At 38.2% G+C, this 20,558-nt stretch overlaps 1 protein-coding gene across 1 annotated transcript; it reads left to right on the plus strand.

Moving 5' to 3' along the window:
• The first annotated feature begins 124 nt into the window (after positions 1-124).
• Positions 125-20,317, plus strand: heatr3 (HEAT repeat containing 3). The gene is made up of 15 exons (XM_037754509.1): positions 125-438; positions 2,436-2,608; positions 8,669-8,756; positions 9,304-9,404; positions 10,761-10,870; positions 12,311-12,451; positions 13,352-13,659; positions 15,307-15,397; positions 15,597-15,751; positions 16,040-16,122; positions 16,231-16,367; positions 16,636-16,724; positions 17,710-17,853; positions 17,930-18,106; positions 18,357-20,317. Exons 1-15 carry the CDS (start codon positions 295-297, stop codon positions 18,468-18,470), a joined length of 2,055 nt encoding a protein of 684 aa, XP_037610437.1. The 5' UTR covers positions 125-294; the 3' UTR covers positions 18,471-20,317.
• The last annotated feature ends 241 nt before the right edge of the window (positions 20,318-20,558 follow it).

The raw sequence follows: 20,558 nt of genomic DNA on the forward strand, positions 1-20,558 counted from the left end.
TAAAAGGAGTTTACTGATGAACTGTCTCTTGCAAACAAACAAATAAATAAACAAACAAACAAATAAATAAATCTTGATACAGTTTTACGTCGGTGTTTTGCGACAGCGTCTCTGCTTTCTGTTAGCAACCATCGCTTTTACGGCATGAGAGCACTACTTCCACATGGCCTCCAACTCTTCTCCAACACCGGGCTGCAGTTTGAGCGTGTGTTTTTAGTGTTTTGGTCGCTAAACCTGAGTGTATAAGGGAAACATCACGTTACATGCTCAGTTCGCACTTTACTAGAGACTGAAATGGGTAAAAGTAAAACCACTAAGTTTAAACGTCCACAGTTCAACGCTGTTGGTTTGCCGGTGAATGCTGTGAAGGAAGAAGAAGCTGAGGAAGAGGAGCATGGTGATGATGACGCCTGTCCAGCTGCGGAGCTGCTGGAGAAAGTATGATCATTATATTCTGTCACTAAAATAACTCCCTGTTTAACTGTTGTTATGTCATTGCATAGAGGATAGGACTGCAACATGCGTCTCTTCAGCTCCTCTCCACTGGCTCCCTGTGGATTTATAAACATGGAAATGAATGAACTGTTTTTTGTTTACATTTTTATTTTTATTTACCATTGTTGTAGGTCTAATGTACGACGGTATGACGGAGTATTAGGGCCACACTGAGGGAAAGTAAATAAATCGGAGATTACGAGAATAAAATCATAATATTATGATAATAAAGACATAGGTTTATGAGAATAAAGTTATAATATTATGATAATAAAGTCAAAGGTTTATGAGAATAAAGTTATAATATTATGATAATAAAGACATAGGTTTATGAGAAAAAAGTCATAATATTATGATAATAAAGACATAGGTTTATGAGAATAAAGTTATAATATTATGATAATAAAGTCATAGGTTTATGAGAATAAAGTCATAATATTATGATAATAAAGACATAGGTTTATGAGAATAAAGTCATAATATTATGATAATAAAGTCAAAGGTTTATGAGAATAAAGTCATAACATTATGATAATAAAGTCATAGGTTTATGAGAATAAAGTCATAACATTATGATAATAAAGACATAGGTTTATGAGAAAAAAGTCATACTATTATGATAATAAAGACATAGGTTTATGAGAATAAAGTCATAATATTATGATAATAAAGACATAGGTTTATGAGAAAAAAGTCATAATATTATGATAATAAAGACATAGGGTTATGAGAATAAAGTCATAATATTATGATAATAAAGACATAGGTTTATGAGAAAAAAGTCATAATATTATGATAATAAAGACATAGGGTTATGAGAATAAAGTCATAATATTATGATAATAAAGTCATAGGTTTATGAGAAAAAAGTCATAATATTATGATAATAAAGTCATAGGTTTATGAGAATAAAGTCATAATATTATGATAATAAAGACATAGGTTTATGAGAAAAAAGTCATAATATTATGATAATAAAGACATAGGGTTATGAGAATAAAGTCATAATATTATGATAATAAAGACATAGGTTTATGAGAAAAAAGTCATAATATTATGATAATAAAGACATAGGGTTATGAGAATAAAGTTATAATATTATGATAATAAAGACAGGTTTATGAGAAAAAAGTCATAATATTATGATAATAAAGACATAGGTTTATGAGAATAAAGTCATAATATTATGATAATAAAGACATAGGTTTATGAGAATAAAGTCATAATATTATGATAATAAAGACATAGGTTTATGAGAATAAAGTCATAATATTATGATAATAAAGACATAGGTTTATGAGAATAAAGTTATAATATTATGATAATAAAGACATAGCTTTATGAGAATAAAGTCATAACATTATGATAATAAAGACATAGCTTTATGAGAATAAAATCATAATATTATGATAATAAAGTCAAAGGTTTACAAGAGAAAAAAGTCCTAGTATTATGAGAATAAAGTCATACTATTAGAAAGTGCAAAAGAACATTAAGACATAATTAAAACAGCTATAAAAACATTAAAGATTAGAAAATAAAAACAAGCTCAAAATAAAAGCTAGGATAGAAGGTAAAATAGAATATAACACACAAGAGTAAAAGCTCTAGTGCAGTATAAGATCATTATCTGGTTTAATAAAAGGCAGCAGCAAACATGATGGTATACCATTATAGATTCAAGATGTTTATTGTCACGCCGGTTGTACAGGTACAAACGTGTGAAATACTTTTTGCTGGGAAGCTCCATTAAAATAATAAATTATATTACATTTACATTACAATGACATTACATTTACATTACAATTATAAAGGGAAATACTTTATACAAGGGCATATTAAGAACATATGTATTAAGAATATATACAGTATATATATATATAGCATTATAATACCATTATAATAGTTGGTGTCATGTTTTTTTGTTTATGTTTCAATAGTTGCAGAGTCCCAGTGCAGATGTGCGAGAGTTTGCATGTGCCAGCATTTCTCGTGTGGTGCAGCAGAGTCAGACCATCCCAGGTTTCCTCCAGAGGGATGCCGTGAGGCGCCTTGGGCCCATGCTGCTGGACAAGAGCCTGGCTGTCAGGGAGACTGCCGCTGGAGCACTCAGGTGAGTCAGTACAGTGCAGTGGTGTGTGGTGTGGACTGCACCGACTAAACCAGGTCTCACACAAGAGTGGCAGACTGATCACTCTCAACAGGTCAGTCTCAGACAGGGAGATGAAAGTTAGTAGGGGGAGAAAGAGTTTGTGATCCTGACAAAGGTGAAGCACGGTGTGTTGATGTCTGTAAATACAGGAACGCTCTGACAGGTGGACGTGACATGCTGATATCCTCAATGTGTCAAGTCCCTTTTATCCTGAAACATGCACATTTTCAGTCACCACATCCAGCAAATCTTTTTGAAAGTAACAAAGAGGCTCTTGAATAGACCTTTTTTCACAGCAGACATGTCTTAGATGTCACAGCAGAAAACGTCAAGGTACATATGATGTCCAATAAATGCAGGAACTAGGGTTGACCCGAATGCTTCGAAGCTTCAACCGTTGCCATGGTATTTGAACTCCAAATCAGTATTCGAATGCTTAGGTTTTTTTTGTTTATATATAAGTATATAATAATAATAATGTATAAATCCCCAAATAGCCCATGAAATAAGGAACACATTATTCATGATTAATATTCAACATTCATTATTATTAGTTATTCTCAGACGGATATCGCTGTTTGTTGAATGTAGAGGTGCATGTGTGTGCAGTTGTGCGGCAGCAGCACTGAAACGGTAGAAATGGAGACAGACAGATAGAAGAAAATATCAGCCTACTACGCCGCACTGCGCCACGAAGCCTCGAATACCTTCAGATTTTACTCACTGAAGCTTCAAAGCCCAAATAATTGTATTTGGGACAGCGCAAGCAGGAACCCTCTAATATAAAGTGAGAAGAAAGAAGTCAATGTAATGCTATTTCTTTTAACTTCAAGCTATTTCCTTTGATCATCAGCCCAGTTACAGTATGTGCACACTTTGAGGACTACTACTACCAAGTGGCCTGGGTGCCAGAAACAGCTAGGAATGAAGTGGTGGCTTTATATAAAAAGATAAACTTGTTTCATATGGTAGCTGCAGGGTGATAACTTTCTTCAATGTGTAACAGTAAGTGAACAAGTTGGTATTTAGTGTGTTGCTGAAGCACATGTACTAGCACATTCCTCGTAATCTCCTTCACTTGCACCTCTTCTCTGCTCCTCCTCCTCCTCTCTCGATGTGATGCAAAGGAGAGATGCAAGGAGGACTTGTGAGGATCGGCCTTTTTCACAGCGTTTGCCCCGTCATGGTAGGAAAAGCACAGGCGTTACTAATAACATAAACACAGTCTCTGTTGTATTCAAGTGTAAGCCAGCATGCACACTACCAGCAGGTACCCCATAGAGTTTTTGATCATTAGTCGAATTCTCTTAATGCTAAGGAAAGGTGCTTTGATGCGTCCTTTCTCATCTCCTTTAGCATAGGGAGACACTGGACCATCCTTTACCAAAGGAAAGGAGATAATGCCGTCCCACAGTTCCCTGCGGCAGCACCATGGCAGGCCCACGTAAACAAAGACCGTTTATTGCTAAGAAGTCAATTGTTGGATGTGAACAATTTTAGACATTTAATAGTGTTTAATGAGGAAGGAAATGCATGCATTCAACACATTTAGTTGACCTTTTAAACGGGTTTCTGTCCGATGGTGATCAAACAGCAGCAGGTAGGATGGCAGATTATACTGCATGCCAATAGTTCTTGTTATAATAAACTGTTAAGAGCAGTGGTGAAATGTAACTAAGCTTTATTTGCTGAAGTACTGAAATGTAAATTTGAAGTACTTAAGTTTTTTCAGAAAAACACTATATCGCCATGCCTTTTGTATAAAAAATAAATACATTTGAACTTCTAATGATTTTTTTCCAGTGACTGAAAATGCTATTTATTCACTTTTCAGCCCTCTTCTATGGAGGAAGGAACTTGCAAAAAATCAAAAATAATTGAATAAATTAATTGACGAATAATATGTCATTAATTGTAGTCGTAAAAAAAAAAATTAAACAGAAGAGTAGATAAATAAGGGAATCAATACAAAGATAAATAAATAAAGAAGCAAATTAAAACAAACATCAATCTGTTTTATTTATATACCTTTCTTAATTTTTTCATAAATTTAATTAATTAATTAATTAATGGCTACATTAATTTTTTTCTGCACAGAAGTGCTTTACTCCCTCACCAGCAGCCTAAATGTTGAAACAGCGCCACCAGCCCATTGACACTGTGATGTGGCTGTAAATGGTATTGCAGCTCATTTCCCTCTGACTCCTGGTGCAGTGTTGATGAGGGTTCTATTCCACCTGCTCAGAGAACACATTAAAAAACAACAAAACGACCAAACAACGTGATGGCTCGTGTTTCCAGCAGACAAAACAATTAAACAGTACTACAATGGACACCAGTGGCTAGAATAAATGTGATTTAAGCTTTCAGCCCACCTCACCAATCAGCTTACAACTGATAAAAGTTCATATTTTATGAATTATGTCACGAGAATTCTTAATTCATCCATTTTACACAGTGTTACCCATAATTCCAAGGGGCAGCCTCAGCCAATATAAAAGCCAATAATTTGAAATTTAAAGCAATTTAAAATCTGAAAACTGTATCTGGCTAGTGACTATGAGAGGGAAAGTGTGTCAGACATGGTAATAGCCAGAGAAGACAAGTGGCCACCCTCAGTGAGACGAGATCCACATGGAGCCCTATAAATACAGCTGGACTTCAATGTGTTATTGGGTTGATAGCTTGCTGGCTGGCTTAGTCATATGTCATCCTTGTTGCGGTCTAAGCCTGCGTGTAATCTTACAGTTAAGACCATAAAGCCTAGCTAGCAAAGCAGGATGCTCTTATTTTGTGTGTGTGTGATTATTTACAAATAGAGAGAGGCAAATATTGTACTTTTTACTCTATTATCTGACAGCTTTAGTTACTGTTCAGATTACAATTATGTAATATTGATCCAAAAACATCTTAATAGTAAAACACTCACAGGGACCATTTTACTGTTGATAATACTTGTATACTTTTACTTAAGTGAGGTTTTGAATGCAGGATATTTTGGATTATCTTCATAGTGTGGGTAGTACTTTTACTTATGTAAATAATCTGAATACTTTTTCCACCACTGATAGCCTATATATATATATATACAATTTTTGTAGGGTTTGACATAAAACTAATTTTTAAAGACTTTGACATACTAATATGCTCTCTATTTGAAGACCGGGTTGTCATGGCCATTGTATCTGTACCCTATATTATGTTATTTTTAAATTTTTTAAATTTTAAATTTTTTCTTGCAACCTGGCCTTGAAATAATAATAATAATTAACAAAAGAATTCATTGAATGTAAACAAGCACAGGTCTCAAACCCGTTGTCTTACTTGATGTTTCAGAGATTAAAAAACACCCTTCAGTGGGTGCGAGATCTGAGAATTCAAAATGTCATTTTGTTTTAGTATAAATTGTACATTACAAAAATCTATTCTTCCTCCCTGGGACATTTGAGTCTGTAGTCAAATTCCTTATTAATTTGCAGGTCGACATAACTTTTTCAGGTTCTCTTCTTTCATGCTGAGTGATTTTACAAATTTGTTTGTTTATTTTTCAATTCACATGTTATGATGCCAAACTTGATTGATAAAGCTGTCACTTTTTTGGCTGACCCATATATAAACAGAGACTTTAGTCTCGCCTCAGGTTACACCACACTTCTAGCGTCACTTTGCACATTTTTCATCGTGGCCGAATGGTTAGAGCAGCTGCACATAAGAGAAATGCATACTGCCCATGCGCATGTGCACATGCAGTATCAGCAAATTAAAACAGAAACATCAATTTATGTTTTATTTATAAACATTTATTCATTTTTATCATACATTTAATTAATTAATTAATAATTAATGGCTACATTTATTTTTTAATATTATGTTTACCACATGTAATGACATATTTATGTATTTATCGAGTAATTTTTTTAATTTAATAATTTAGTTTTATTTTGTCAGGTTCCGTCCTTTATACTCTCCAGCATATCACTGACAGATATTACTGAATGTATTTATGTATTACAAGATAATGCTCCCTGTAATAAAGAAAAAATTTGTTCAGGAGTGGTTCAGGAATCATTCTTGAAATGAGTTGATGACAATCACCATCAAATCTCCTGACATCTGTCCCGCTGAAGTGGATTTACTCACACATAGGGGACTTTTTCTGCAAAGAGGTGCTTTACTCCCTCACCAGCAGCCTAAATGTTGAAACAGCGCCACCAGCCCATTGACACTGTGATGTGGCTGTAAATGGTATTGCAGCTCATTTCCCTCTGACTCCTGGTGCAGTGTTGATGAGGGTTCTATTCTACCTGCTCAGAGAACACATTAAAAAACAACAAAACGACCAAACAACGTGATGGCTCGTGTTTCCAGCAGACAAAACAATTAAACAATACTACAGTGGACACCGGTGGCTAGAATAAATGTGATTTAAGCTTTCAGCCCACCTCACCAATCAGCTTACAACTGATAAAAGTTCAGCTTTTATGAATAATGTCACGAGAATTCTTAATACATCCATTTTACACAGTGTTACCCACAATTCCAAGGGGCAGCCTCAGCCAATATAAAAGCCAATAATTTGAAATTTAAAGCAATTTAAAATCTGAAAACTGTATCTGGCTAGTGACTATGAGAGGGAAAGTGTGTCAGACATGGTAATAGCCAGAGAAGACAAGTGGCCACCCTCAGTGAGACGAGGTCCACCTGGAGCCCCATAAATACAGCTGGACTTCTCTGTGTTATTGGGTTGATTGCTTGCTGGCTGGCTTAGTCATATGTCATCCTTGTAGCAGTCTAAGCCTGCTGATCCAGTTAGTACCATGAAGCCTAGCTAGCAAAGCAGGATGCTCTTATTTTTGTGTGTGTTTATTTACATATAGAGAGAGGCAAATATTGTACTTTTTACTCTATTATCTGACAGCTTTAGTTACTTTTCAGATTACAATTATGTGATATTGATCCAAAAACATCATAATAGTAAAACACTGACAGGGACAATTTTACTGTTGATAATACTTAAGTGAGGTTTTGAATGCAGGACTTTTTGGATTACTTTCTCAGTGTGTGTAGTACTTTTACTTAACTAAAGAATCTGAATACTTCTTCCACCACTGATAGCCTATATATATATATATACAGGTGATACCGGGCTCAGTCCGCCTGATTATATATTGTAAAATTGTTGTTTACTATATTGTTTTACTGTATTTGGACAGCTTGAAGTTGATGGCAAAGACAGTAGGCTACAATACTTTTTTCAGTGATGCCAAACCATGTAATGATATGTACATATTTGAGTCTCACAGCCATAACAATAAAGTGTCCAATCTCTTATATCTTATTTTTTTCAATATTTAAACAGAAACCTTAAGGAAAAATAAATATTGTAACAGAATTATTTCAATCAATTATGCTATTTATTTATTTTTTTAATGTGGTTAATTTTTAGTTTTCCCACTGTCATAAAAGTTACATTCAGTGTGGTATCATACAGCATTATGGGTAATGGGTACAGAAGTATTTTATCTATTTACGTCTACAGCTGGTCTGGTTGTAAGAAGAAGGAAGGGGCTGTTTGTTTTTTTGTGATTTGATGACTTATGTTATTACTCTTATGACAAGTTACATACAGTTATACACTTAATTCTGTTTATTTATGTGGGAATTTGATCATATTCACATGTTAAATTTGTTTCACCCCAAATAACCATCCCTAAACTACCCCAAAAAACAAACAAAAATCCGTCAGCGGTGATGACATTTGACAATGTCGTCATCACCATCATCCTTTTCACAGTCAACACTTGTTTTTGTATCAGAGTGTGACCTCAACACCCGTCCTGACTATTGCCTTCTTGTAAACTTAAAATCAGGGTTCATGTTCTGGATATTAAAATAAGACAGTCACTCACAGGACTCCCCCAGGCGGCTCTGCCTCTCTTACACAAGCACACAAACACAAGCAGCATCTTTGACAGCGAATCTCCTCCGACTGAATGATGAGTGTGTGTCTCTCCCTGACAGGAATCTGAGTGCATGTGGAGGTCAGGAGGTGTGCGAGGACATGGTGAAGCACGACGTCATGACTCCTCTGACAGCACTGCTTAGAGAGGTGAGACTCCGCCGCTGCTTTTAGCTCACCGCATCACTTGAGTTCCTCCTCATCAGCAGCTGTTACAGCGTGCTACCATATCCTCAGCAGTCAGAGCAAAGACATCCACAATTAGGGACCATCTCTGCACCCAACACTCCAATAAATAGACTTCTGGCATCAGATTCAAGCTCACTGTTGACCAGTGGGTGAGGTCAATGGGTTTCTTGAATGGGGCTGCACGATTTTGAAAAAATTAAGATTATTTTGACTGATATTAGAGGGAATGATCTTTTTTACATCATTCTCATTTTCATTGAAAAACATATTAAAATTTAATTAATTGTGAAACCCTCGTCTCAAACCATCAACAGTTTTGGACTGAATTCATTTTAAATGTAATCGCACACTTTCTCAAACTGAGCTATATCATATCGAGTTCACACTTTGAACATATTCACACCTGAATTTCCCCCCGGGGATTAATAAAGGTTCATCTTATCTTATATTAGGATGGATGATGAAGTTCATGCCTGCTTCACGTGTGTTTTTGTTGTTTTCTCTTCAGAGCTGTGCTGGTTTTGAGAGCGCCGCTGTGGCGATGAAAGACCAGAAGAATGCAGTGGAGGATGTCGCCAATGAGGCTGTGAACCTATTGTGGAATCTATGGTGAGCCAAGAGGTTGTGCAAGCTGGTTGACAGGCAGCAGTGTGTTTTCATCCTTTTTGTTTATATCGAGGGATGTTTTACGGAGCATGCACGCTGTCTCGTTGACGCCCTACAACTCATTCTAAGCTACACGCAGTTTGTCCCCTAAGAGCTGCCCTGTACTACCAATCCTATGCTTGTGGCTAGTAAGCAGCTCATGAGGCTAGTAGGTGTCTACTGCTGAAGTAAAGATACATCATCATTATATACTTCACCCCGCTTCGATTTTCTTCGGCAGTCCAGAAAATTGCACTCTTTACTCTTATATTTTGACAGTGTTTAGTGTTTAAAAATGCCAGAATTGGCCAAAAGGCTATTTTTCATCTGTGGTCCCTGGCCAAGGTGTTACAGAAGGGATCAGAACTGAAATACATCAGAACAAAAACATAGAGCAGGACATGCAGTTTAAAAGTTGGAAAAGGACACACAGTTGTTAAAAGCAGCAGAAACAGTAGTGACATTTATACATATAAAATTGAAAACAAGCAGGACATATAGATAGAAGCAGCAAAAAGAGAGCTTAGTGCTGACATGTGTATGTGTTAATCATACATTGTTTTAATTGGTTACTAAAAGATCTATAGTTCAGTTGTTTAGTGTTCTGATGGGAATTGGAATTATATTCCTCTCTCTTGAACCTCTGACAGACCAGGGTAACTGGCTAAAGACACTTTTCTCCTCTTATAGACCCCCTAGCTATACGATTAGTATCGGTTCTTCTGTTGATAGGGGCTACAAGTGATGGTGGAGCTAAGTTATGGATGACTTTGTATTCCAAGCACAAGTTCACATATTTTATTAGGTCATCCCATCTTAAAATCTGATACTTTTTTAGGATTGGGCAGTGAAGTGCTTTGATTTTTTTTTATCTAGTGTTTTGGTTGCTTGTTTGTATAGTGATTCTGGTGGTTTCAGCGTACTATGGCTGGCCTGTGACCAGCTTGTTAAACAGTAGTACAGATGAGTAAACATCATAGACTGTAGAAATATCTTGGCAGCCTCTCTAGACAAGTGATTTCTAATAAACAGATATTGGCAAGATTGAACTGGACCCTTTTACAGTTGTTTTTTTTAAACATGTGATTTAAAGTAGAAGTTAGTCATTTAACACCTCAAGATATTTGAATTCCCTCACAACCTGCAGTTGTTCACCTGCTACAAGCACGTGAGGGTCACCAGTAGGACTATTTGTTTTGCAGAAGAACATGCTGCCATTATCCGCAATTATTCACGCAAAGATGATACATGATGTCTTTCTGTGTGTGCATTTCTTACTTGTCTTACATCTGTCTGTCTTATTGTGTTGCGTCCTTCCAGTGAGAGCAGCAGCCAGTCGCTGTCTGTGTTCAACAAAGCGGGTCTCCTGGACGTGGTCGTCCAGTGTCTGGAGAGACACCCACACAACGTAGAGCTGGCCATATCTGCCGGTAGGTGTACTTTAATAAACTCTTAATTTGTAGTCATAATTGATTTATAAAGGTGTGTGTGTGTGTATGTGTGTGCAACCTAGCTGGCCAAGATATATTATTCAGTTTTTGCCCACATATTAAATAAATATTCCATTACTGCTGGTTCAGGTCCTGTTGTCATTATAGTGAATGTACTGACATTTAGATCCCCGCTAACATTAAAGGCTCCCTGTGGAGGTTTTGACCTCTAATAGGGCAATGGAGCTGTTCTTTTTATGTGAAATTCATTTACGCTAAAAAAAAATGCAGTGTAATGCAAAAGTCCTGCAATGAATCGTACCGTCATGAACATCATGAACGTCCAGTTTTTCAATGTCGATTCAACTGTGCAGTATTTTGGAGGATGTAGTTTCTGTTGCTGTTGAACTGTATTGCATTATACAGAGAGGTGTTTCTGTTATTTAGTCTACCCTCATTGATAGAAATGGGGTGGACAAAATAATAGGAACACCAGTCAGTGAAATTAACTTGTATTAACTTACATTTATTCACAATTGATGCATTTTTATTTGTTTTTGACTTTGTCTACACAAATGCAGAGCAAAACTAGTTTTTCATATTTGTAGTTAATGAGAGAGGGAGAGACGGTTTTAATGCATCTGAATTCACAATATAGTTGTTCTCATTTACTCGTTTCTTTTGTCAGACAAAAAATCTCGGCTCATAAATTCCTGTTGACCAGCATGCATTACCAAGCTGCTAATAAAATCCTTATTTTATGATAAAGACATCGTCAGACAAAATACATACAAATACAGGTTAATGATGACAGCAATGGTACTGTGAGATCAGCTATATTATATTTAAAATTAGACATGGGAGAGAAGGCTCTAGCTTAACATCGAAGGTACCGGCTTGAGTTTGGTATCGATCGTTTCATTTAACCCTCCAAAGGGTGTGAGTGTATTTCCTTAAAAAAACTATTAATTTAAGACCAAGTCCAGTCAACAATAACTACAGGCTCACAAAGACATCAGGTGAATTTATGAAAACAGGATGCCATATTTTTATCTTTAGGTAAATAACAAAGACTAAACTCATGGCCACATGTTGCAGAGGATATTATTGTTAATATTCATAGAAGTTATGTGGGACATGGCAAACCTTTTTGCTGTGATGACGATGTGTAAATGGAGCTTCCACTCCCAGCTCTGTAATGTATGAGGCCGATGACAGAAATGACTTTCGACGTGTGAACTGGTCATTGACATTACACACTTTACAAATGTCCTATAATAGCTATTACTGTACAAATGCTGTCCTTCCAAACAGGGCTTTCAGATATCTTAATATTATTGCTGGTAACAAAGGCCTTTGTCAAGCCTGACCTCTCACTAATTGGGTTTCTGAAGTGTGAGAAAACAGTTTATGAGTGTCTCCTCTTTGTGTTTGGGCCAGCACACTGTTTACACACTGTGACCGAGGACAACCCAGAGCTGCTGTGTAGCGTGAACGCCGCTGTGCTTGGAGTCGTGGAGAACGTGTTGCTGACGTCTCAGCCCGACATGGCACACACTCTCCTCAGGACATTGGCTGCAGGTACAATTTGTTTGTGTATTTATTGTTCAAAACTGTCATTTAATATCTAAGTTGAAAGTGACATTTTAATAATCCTCTGTGTACAGAAGCTGCTTATAAATGTAAGGAACAAACGCTACGGTCCGTATATTTTGTAGGGCTGAGATGATACACCCATCTCCCGATTCAATACTATCACGATACTTTGGTGTGTGCGATTTTTGTTAACTTTTTTAACACTAGGCCATGGGAAAAAGTTGAATCATACACTTCTAGGGACCAAGTCTGTCGCTAGCTTTCCCCGTCAGCTCCGTTCTCTTTATCCATCCATGGTTAGCGCCGTTTGACTATATTTAATATAAATGTCAGTATATGGGTGCTCTACAGTTATAGCGTCGGCCGATTTGACCACGCAGATTCGAGTGACTGCTGGCTTGACCGCACGTTACCGCAATACGATAACGTTTCCTGTCCATGACAGAGTTAGCATGCAGCTTTAGCCATGATGTCTAGCTCTGCTTTTCCTGCAATGTGTGAAACCCAAAGTGTTTTCATCCTGTATGTGTAGTTTTTACCACTTTGGATTTAAAATGTGAGGGTTCAAGTCGTATCCATGCGGACCCTCTGCCGTTTTGTACTTCTACTTTCGTTGCGGCCGGCGCAGTTTGTTTTGGTTGACAGATATGGAGCGGATATGACATCATGTTACGCAGACTACAACAATAAAGACGATAACTTCCTTTTACCTCCGCAAAGACTCAAATGAAGCAAATATATATCGATTCTGGCATTAAAAAATGAATTTAAAATCATTAAAAAAATCGAGATCCATAGGTGAATTGACCCCCCCCTAATATTTTGTGCTTATAATGTTTTTAATAGCTCTTCCTGAGCTCTAACTCCGCCTGCTGTGTCACTCAGGGACACTGTGGAACATGAAGGGCAGTCTGCCCGCTGCCCGTCAGGCCCAGACCTTGAACGCTGTGGTGGCCACCTTGTCACAGTGCCTGGATCTGGACACAGGTACACTGATACCTGAACTCAGACAAGCAGAAGAGGTTCGTCACAGAAATAAACCAGCTGCGGCAGACGTAGAAGAGCAGGCGACAGCGGAGCAGGCGACAGCGGAGCTCGCTGCGGCGGAGATGGACGAGGAGGAGGAGGCACCTAAACAGAAGAGGAATGGGAAAGCTCGGAGGGTTGATAACGACTTCTCTGACCTTTTACCTGTAAGTGGTGTCTCTCATAAAGTACTATACATGCTGCTGTTCCTCTTCATGCAGGTTGTGAGCTCACTGTAATGTTGAGTAAATGACACTCTCAAACACAACATATTAACACTATTTTGAAAAGACAATGAATAACAAAACATACACACACATAAATCACTGATTAAACCGATTTTAACCGGTTGTAAACAAGTGAAATATCTTGTGGAAGCTTTTCCTCTTGTATGCTACAATATGTTGAGGCATATATAATGGATAAAATGCAGGATGGCTAGTAATTAAGACAAGGTGTGCATGAAGCTGTGAAGCAGCCATGATGACAAGACACCATTGGAGGCCTGCTGTTGGCTGATTCCGTGCATGAGGGAGGGCATTTTGGATAGAAAATGATTGTAGTCCATGATTTTACACTTTTACCGCCTGATTTGAACGCCTCTCAGGCTCATTAATTGTTAATTAATTAATTAATTAAAACGGCATCATTAAGCAAACATAAAAGAAATGGTTGATGAATAAATCAGGCGTGTAATATAGCCTAATGCTTGCATTCCTTATGTTCCAACTTAAATCCTTAATGTTAATGTAGTGTTTCTGTCTAAATGTAATATGCCAGGCTGAAAAGGTTACCCGTGTGCCGTCCTCTTTGTTTACCTCTTTTCCCCTGGTAACCTCGTGTTTAACTTCACAAAGGTTTGAATGAATTTTGGGTGATTCTCTCAGGGAAAGTCTGCAGAATTGCATACTTGCAGAAAGGGTTCATAAAGTGCTCAAAACGTCTGCGAGAGAGCCCTCAAGCACTTGACAATTGACAGTGGGACAGACCTAAACCCTCACAGTCTTTGAGTGTGAACATTGGGATTGGGTCATAGAGTCCAGATCTGTTCAAGGACAAAATTTGGATACAAATCCAAATTAAATGCAGTGTCTCCCAAGTTAACATGTAACTGTATCTAATGTAACAATTTATTTATGATAAATTACATAATTGACAAAAATGGATTGGCATGGGTCTTGTACATAATTAGTTCACCCTCAGTTATGAATGTTGTATATTTTAGGACGTGACGTGTACGGCAGTCTGTGTTTATGGCGACTAAGCGATCCAGTTTTGTATTTCGGAGGAGCACGTTAATGCTAGGTGAAAAGGTGCCGTATGAGTCATCCTGGAGTGCGATCCAGACTGACAGAGCAGACAAACTGTCGGGTTCGGTGGGAGAAGATTAGCGACACTCAGCAAGGTTCAGCTGGGGACCGGCTTCTGGCTTCCCCCACGCTGACAGTCCCCAGACCTGACCTCGGCGAGACAGAGCTGTCCCTCTCGTCTCAGTCACAACCAGAGCCCCCAGGATTGCGGCTGACATTCATGTTGACGTTCCCAAAAAAAAAACCCTGTTATATTGTAGGTTATGCAATGAGGGTTATCTCGATCTGTGATTTTGTTTTTGTAGTTTAGCAGTGTAAATATACAGCTGTGGAAACACCCCTCGAAGCTGGTTTCACTTGTTCACAGTTTAGAAAGTGCAAACATGTTTGAGTACAACCGTGCTTTGTGGCGGGCAGCTGAACTCTCAGAGTGGGTGCTAACAGTGCTAACAGTCATCGTTTTGGTATAGATGTTGACTCACATGGCTGCTTGTTTTTGTCCAGAGGGACAAGGAGGAGCTGAGGGAGGCAACGGCCTTGCTGACAGCCCAGCAAACGTCCTTAGAGATCATCGTCAACATGTGCTGCTCTGACGGTGAGTGTTGTGGGCACGGACAGCGGTGCTGACCCCAGGCACTTTTCATCTACATTTTTTCCTGTCACACTGTGCATCAGAAAGGCTATTATAACAAGAGATACATGAAATGAGTTCATTTGAGTGCCTTTTGTTATTCTGCATTGGTAGCGTTTGTCTCATTTCCCTGATCAATTCTATGTATGTGTGCCTCTTAAAGACCCGTCTGACGACGAGTGGGAGGAGGAGTCGAGCAGCGACGAGAGCGACATGGGTCCGGATGGTCTTTGTGATGCAGTGTCCAATCTCATGTCTCCACTGTGTTTGTCAGCGGAGGTTCACGAGGCCTTAATGAACCACAGCATCCCAGAAAAGGCAAATACCTGTCTGCTTCACCTCACCTCGGCATTGCTCAATAGCTATAGGAAAGGAGGAGTTCCTCTCAGTGTCAACAATGTTTAGACAAGCATGTCAATGTAATTAAACTGTCATTTTACTGTAATTATATGGTTCTGTTTATGGGGCGAACCCCACCCATCTTCTGCCTGAGGCTAAAAAAGTTTACATTACTTAACCTATGCAGCTTAATAGAGATCTCTTTTATGAAACTAAATGATATAAAGACGATTGTAGTAATATCTTTTTTTCTCCTCTCGATTCAAGGTTCTGAAAAAGACCGAGTGCCCCAGAAAGGAAGCCATGGACGTGTGCCAACAGAATCCCTCCTGGAGAGGCCTGATCAGAAAGTAATCCTCTCACTTCTCATCCTGTCTGTAACTTAACTGTCAGATCAAAATTTGTTTAAGGTATCTATGTACTGTATTACAAAAGCCATCTTTTCTTCTTCCCTTTAGGATGCAGCGCGTGCAGTCCCGGGCGCTGACGTGCCTCCACAGCATCCTCTCCACCATGGACGCCGAGTCTCTGGGAGGAGCAGCGGCCCTGCAGGGAGCAGCGCAGCACCTGTCCACGCTGGTTTTTGGCGCAGCAGGTCTCACATTTATGTCAAATTGTAATACAGCACATAAGTCACATTGATTTTTCACTAAAACACACGTGGATATAGGCAAAAATACTAATCCTAGTTTTGATTCAAGATTTGGAAACAAAATTGTGGTGAAAAGTGAAAAACACAATACAATCGTTAGAAGACAAATGAATGTGTATTCCTAGAATGATCACTTGCAGCAGTATAGAGTTGCAGTATTGCATGTAATACATCCGTTTTAGTAAGTACAATGTACTGTCTCATGTTTCAGAGATACCCAAAGATGAGGAGTTCCTGGAGGCTGTCATCAGCGCCATGCGGTCTCTTTTACAGATGATTGCCTCCAAAAACATCTCTCAGGTACAGAACACACCACAGCTTCACTCTTCTCTTTGGTGACTTTAAACATTTGCATTTTTGGGTCATTTTGAAGCAGGGCCGGCTCTAGCACTTTTGGTGCCCTAGGCGAAATTCGGATTTGGAGCTCCCCCCGCCGCTATAGGGCTAGGGTTAGGGTTCAACCCCCCCAGAACCCCAAAATCTTATATTATATTATAATATTATAATATAAATGTACAATTGGTCCCTGATATTGTTAGCTTAAAAGTGTTTAGTCAGTTTCACTACAATTTACACTTTTATTAACAAATAAGTGCAGCTGGGCAGACGAAAAAGTGTGAGAAAGAGAGTTTCAGGGGTGAAATGTGTATTTCTTTCTTTCTTTCTTTATTTGTAAATTTGTTACCTCAATGCAGAAAATGAGGAAGGCATTTTTTTTTTTTTTTTAACAGGGCGACCAGCGCCCCCCAGAAGGTGGCGCCCTATGACTTAAGCCAGCCCTGTTTTAAAGGGTTACTCCAGCGACTTAGTTTTGCACTTCTGTAAAGTTGCGAGTTTCACAAGAGACAGGATAAATAAAAATAACGTCAAAGTCAGGTTTTCATCCCTAGTGTGGGTCTAGTGGGAAACATGCTTGGTCCTACATTTCCCATAATGCAACTCAATAGCATCTTTAGTTAGACTTATCCTGCTCGGTAAATGTCCACACCTTTCAAACACCACACCTCTATTTTGTGATGAAGTCTTCAAGCTGAGATGACCCTGATGACATCATCAGGGTTACTTTCTTAGGCTATCTTAGAGCAGTACTCCTCATGAAAAGAAAACTGAACTTGTGTAAAATTAGTGGAGGGCCCCTTTAACTTATGTCCATGTTTGTTAACAGTGGTGACTGAATACATACAGAGGCAACATAGAACTTTTTATTCCTGTCAAACTTAAAACTCCACTGCCTGCTCACACTAAACCCTGCTGACTATGTGTGGCTGTTTTTTGTTTTTGTTAGTGCATGACCCCCCAACAGCTGATGAGTCTGAGCGAAGCAGCCACCCGCTGCGATGTGGTCAGCGTGAGGGTCAACGCCGTCGCCATTCTGGGCATCACTGGCAGCACATTAGCCAAAGAGAAGGGCACTGCTGAAACCCTTCAGGTACAATCTTTCTCTCTTTTTTTTTTCTTCTTTTGGAATATTTGTGTTCCTCCTCTAAGAAACTCTGTTCCCACAGATGATTGGAAACGCCTTACTTCAAGTCGCCACAAGGGATGCCGACCTGGTTGTGAACGGAGAAGCTCTGGATGCCTTGTTTGATGTTTTTGCAGATGGAGACGAAGCAGATACGGCTGCCAAAAACATCCAGTTGCTACCTGCACTGAAGGCACTTCAACCTGTCTTCAAGGCCAAGGTACCAGAGACTTATTTATTTTTACTGAACACTGTTCTTGTTGATTTTTCCCAATTTTCAAATGCATTTTCAGGACTGTTAACACATCCCTCCCACTGCTAAACATGTTTGTTTCTCCCTCTTGTATTGCTTAAAATGGCTTTATGGATTATGATGAATCATGTGTCCCATTGTTTTAAAGAACAAACAAGAAGACAAACTTTCCCTTTCAATAATAAATAATAATAATTTATTTTTATTTTTCTACTAGATTCGTAAAGAAGGAAGAGGCAAGTACAGCCCCCCGCAGCTGTGTGTGCTCGACAACATCAAAGTCAACCTGAGGAGATTCATCGGTTATCTGGAGAAGGTGGTGAAAAAATAACAGCGATGAGTTGAACCTGTATGGTTTGGACAGATATTCTAGCAGGAACAAAGAACGAAACACAACGTGGTTGTGAAACCATCAAGTATTTATTATGTTGGTAGTATGCCAGTTGTTTTTGCTTAATGTTAATATACTCTAAAAATAATGATTTATTGTTTTACTTGGTGGTGTGAAAGTTTTATTTTTTGTGAAGAAAGATGGTTTGAAATCTGATATTAGTTATTAGTTACTGTAAGGTTGCAGTAAAGAGACTTTTTTTTTTAATTGTTGCTTCCTTAGTTGATATGTTTCATTCCACTCAAAGTGGTTGTCAGACTTGAATTAGTATAATTTCATGTCCCAGAGTAACATTTTTTCAGGTGTGGAGAGCTGACACCAGGTTTTGACATGTGTCCCCTTAGTCTTGCCCCATGTTTCAATGGGCCAAACATTGATGTTTGCAGTTCTGCGACAAGAGATGGGAGGCAGAGATGTTCTACATGACAGGCCCTTTATAGGAAGGATTGTAGTATCAGCTACTTTTGTGTTATGGATATTGTGTAGTAGAATCATAATTTAGTTGAGAAAGAAATTGGCTTGGTTAATGGTAATCTTGAGAAACTGGCAAGAGTACGCTAGGTTTTTAAAAATGATCGAACCGAAAAACCCAGCCCAGTGTTTCCAACTCTTTTCTAATTAAAAGTAGTTAGCAGCACTAGCTCCAAACGTCCCTAAAATTTGGGGAGAAAGTCGCTTAGTGTCGCCGACGCTTCAGGTCTCCCTTCAAAGTCACTTCCCCAAAATATCATTATGAACATAAACATAGCATTATGAAGGTAAACATGGCTATTGTTAGTACTCACAGCTGTCAAGTTAGCAGCTTGTGGAAGACTCCGGTGTCGCTTAACGACTGCACGGGCAGTGTGCACAGAGGCAGATTGACAGACAGGCCAGCCATCCAATCGTTACATTCGGGCCAAATAAATGATTGGACGGGCTTGTTACAGTCCTGCGACAGCCACAGATACCTGATCTTTTTCTTATTTTTGTCAGAGCATTTGATTTATTGATTGCTGTCGGGATGTAATGAGAATTTCAACAAATATAATATATATATATATATATATATATATATATTTTTTTTTTTTTTTTTTGAAGATTACCAACCCTAGCTTTAAAGAGAAACTAATTTAAAATGACTAAGTAATTTCAGTAATTTACTAAGCTGACAGGGTTTGGCAGGCACACTGCCAATGTTGTGATAACATCAAAATCTATGAAGACAGACACATTAAGCCTTAAGAAATACACACACATATTCTCTACCTCTGCCTCTCCGAGCTCCCTCCACCTCCCATCTCTCTGCATTAGTTGCACACTCTGTCACACTCCACTCCTCTGCATGGACTGGTGACTTTTTCTGTGGTATTTTTGTGAACTTTTCTGTCTGCAAGTCACCACGGCAGCCCATTTTCTACTGAAAGCATTCTTGTCAGTAACACAAAATAATTGCTCAAATTGAAAATAGATTGGGTGTCACTAACATCAATAACTTTGTAATGATCAATCGGCATCAACACTTTCTGCTTCAACTGAGAATCCTGTTCTACAACTGTGCAGGTTTGAATTATGTAAATCCAGGATAGAGCCATCTATTTTGCACCTAATCCATAGTTTATCATGCTTTGAGTAACTGACAAAGTCAACTCATTGGCTTTTCATTAATGCAGTAAATGGTAACGATTGAATAGTGACTTGCACCCACGAATGTCATTAACCTAAATGTCAAAATGAACTGTGATGGGTTGTAAGAGTCGGGCACAGCTTCTCTGGGTTCCAACTTTTCAGGGAAATGTTAATAAAATTGCATATCATTGATTTAAAAAATGATAAAATTCAAAGACAAATTTAAGGGAGATTATGTCATCATATTTTTTTTTTTAAATAAATACGGATTTCTTTATTATTTCCTTGAATGTTTGTTTTCTTTTGCATCATATGAACAATCTCAATTTCTAATCCTCTACCTAATGTTGTTCTAGTCAGTTAAAAGGTTGATGAGTTATGACCGCTACTGAACATTATTTAGGTTTGATGATAAATATC

Source organism: Sebastes umbrosus, chromosome 2 (genome assembly GCF_015220745.1).
Source record: "Sebastes umbrosus isolate fSebUmb1 chromosome 2, fSebUmb1.pri, whole genome shotgun sequence".
Lineage (NCBI taxonomy): Eukaryota > Metazoa > Chordata > Actinopteri > Perciformes > Sebastidae > Sebastes > Sebastes umbrosus.

Excerpts from the sequence above, each read along its gene's own strand:
- heatr3 (XM_037754509.1), top strand. The coding sequence starts at position 295 with ATGGGTAAAAGTAAAACCACTAAGTTTAAACGTCCACAGTTCAACGCT. Across the intron at positions 9,405-10,760 it reads AACCTATTGTGGAATCTATG|TGAGAGCAGCAGCCAGTCGC; the intron begins GTGAGCCAAGAG and ends GCGTCCTTCCAG. Across the intron at positions 16,123-16,230 it reads TGGAGAGGCCTGATCAGAAA|GATGCAGCGCGTGCAGTCCC; the intron begins GTAATCCTCTCA and ends TCTTCCCTTTAG.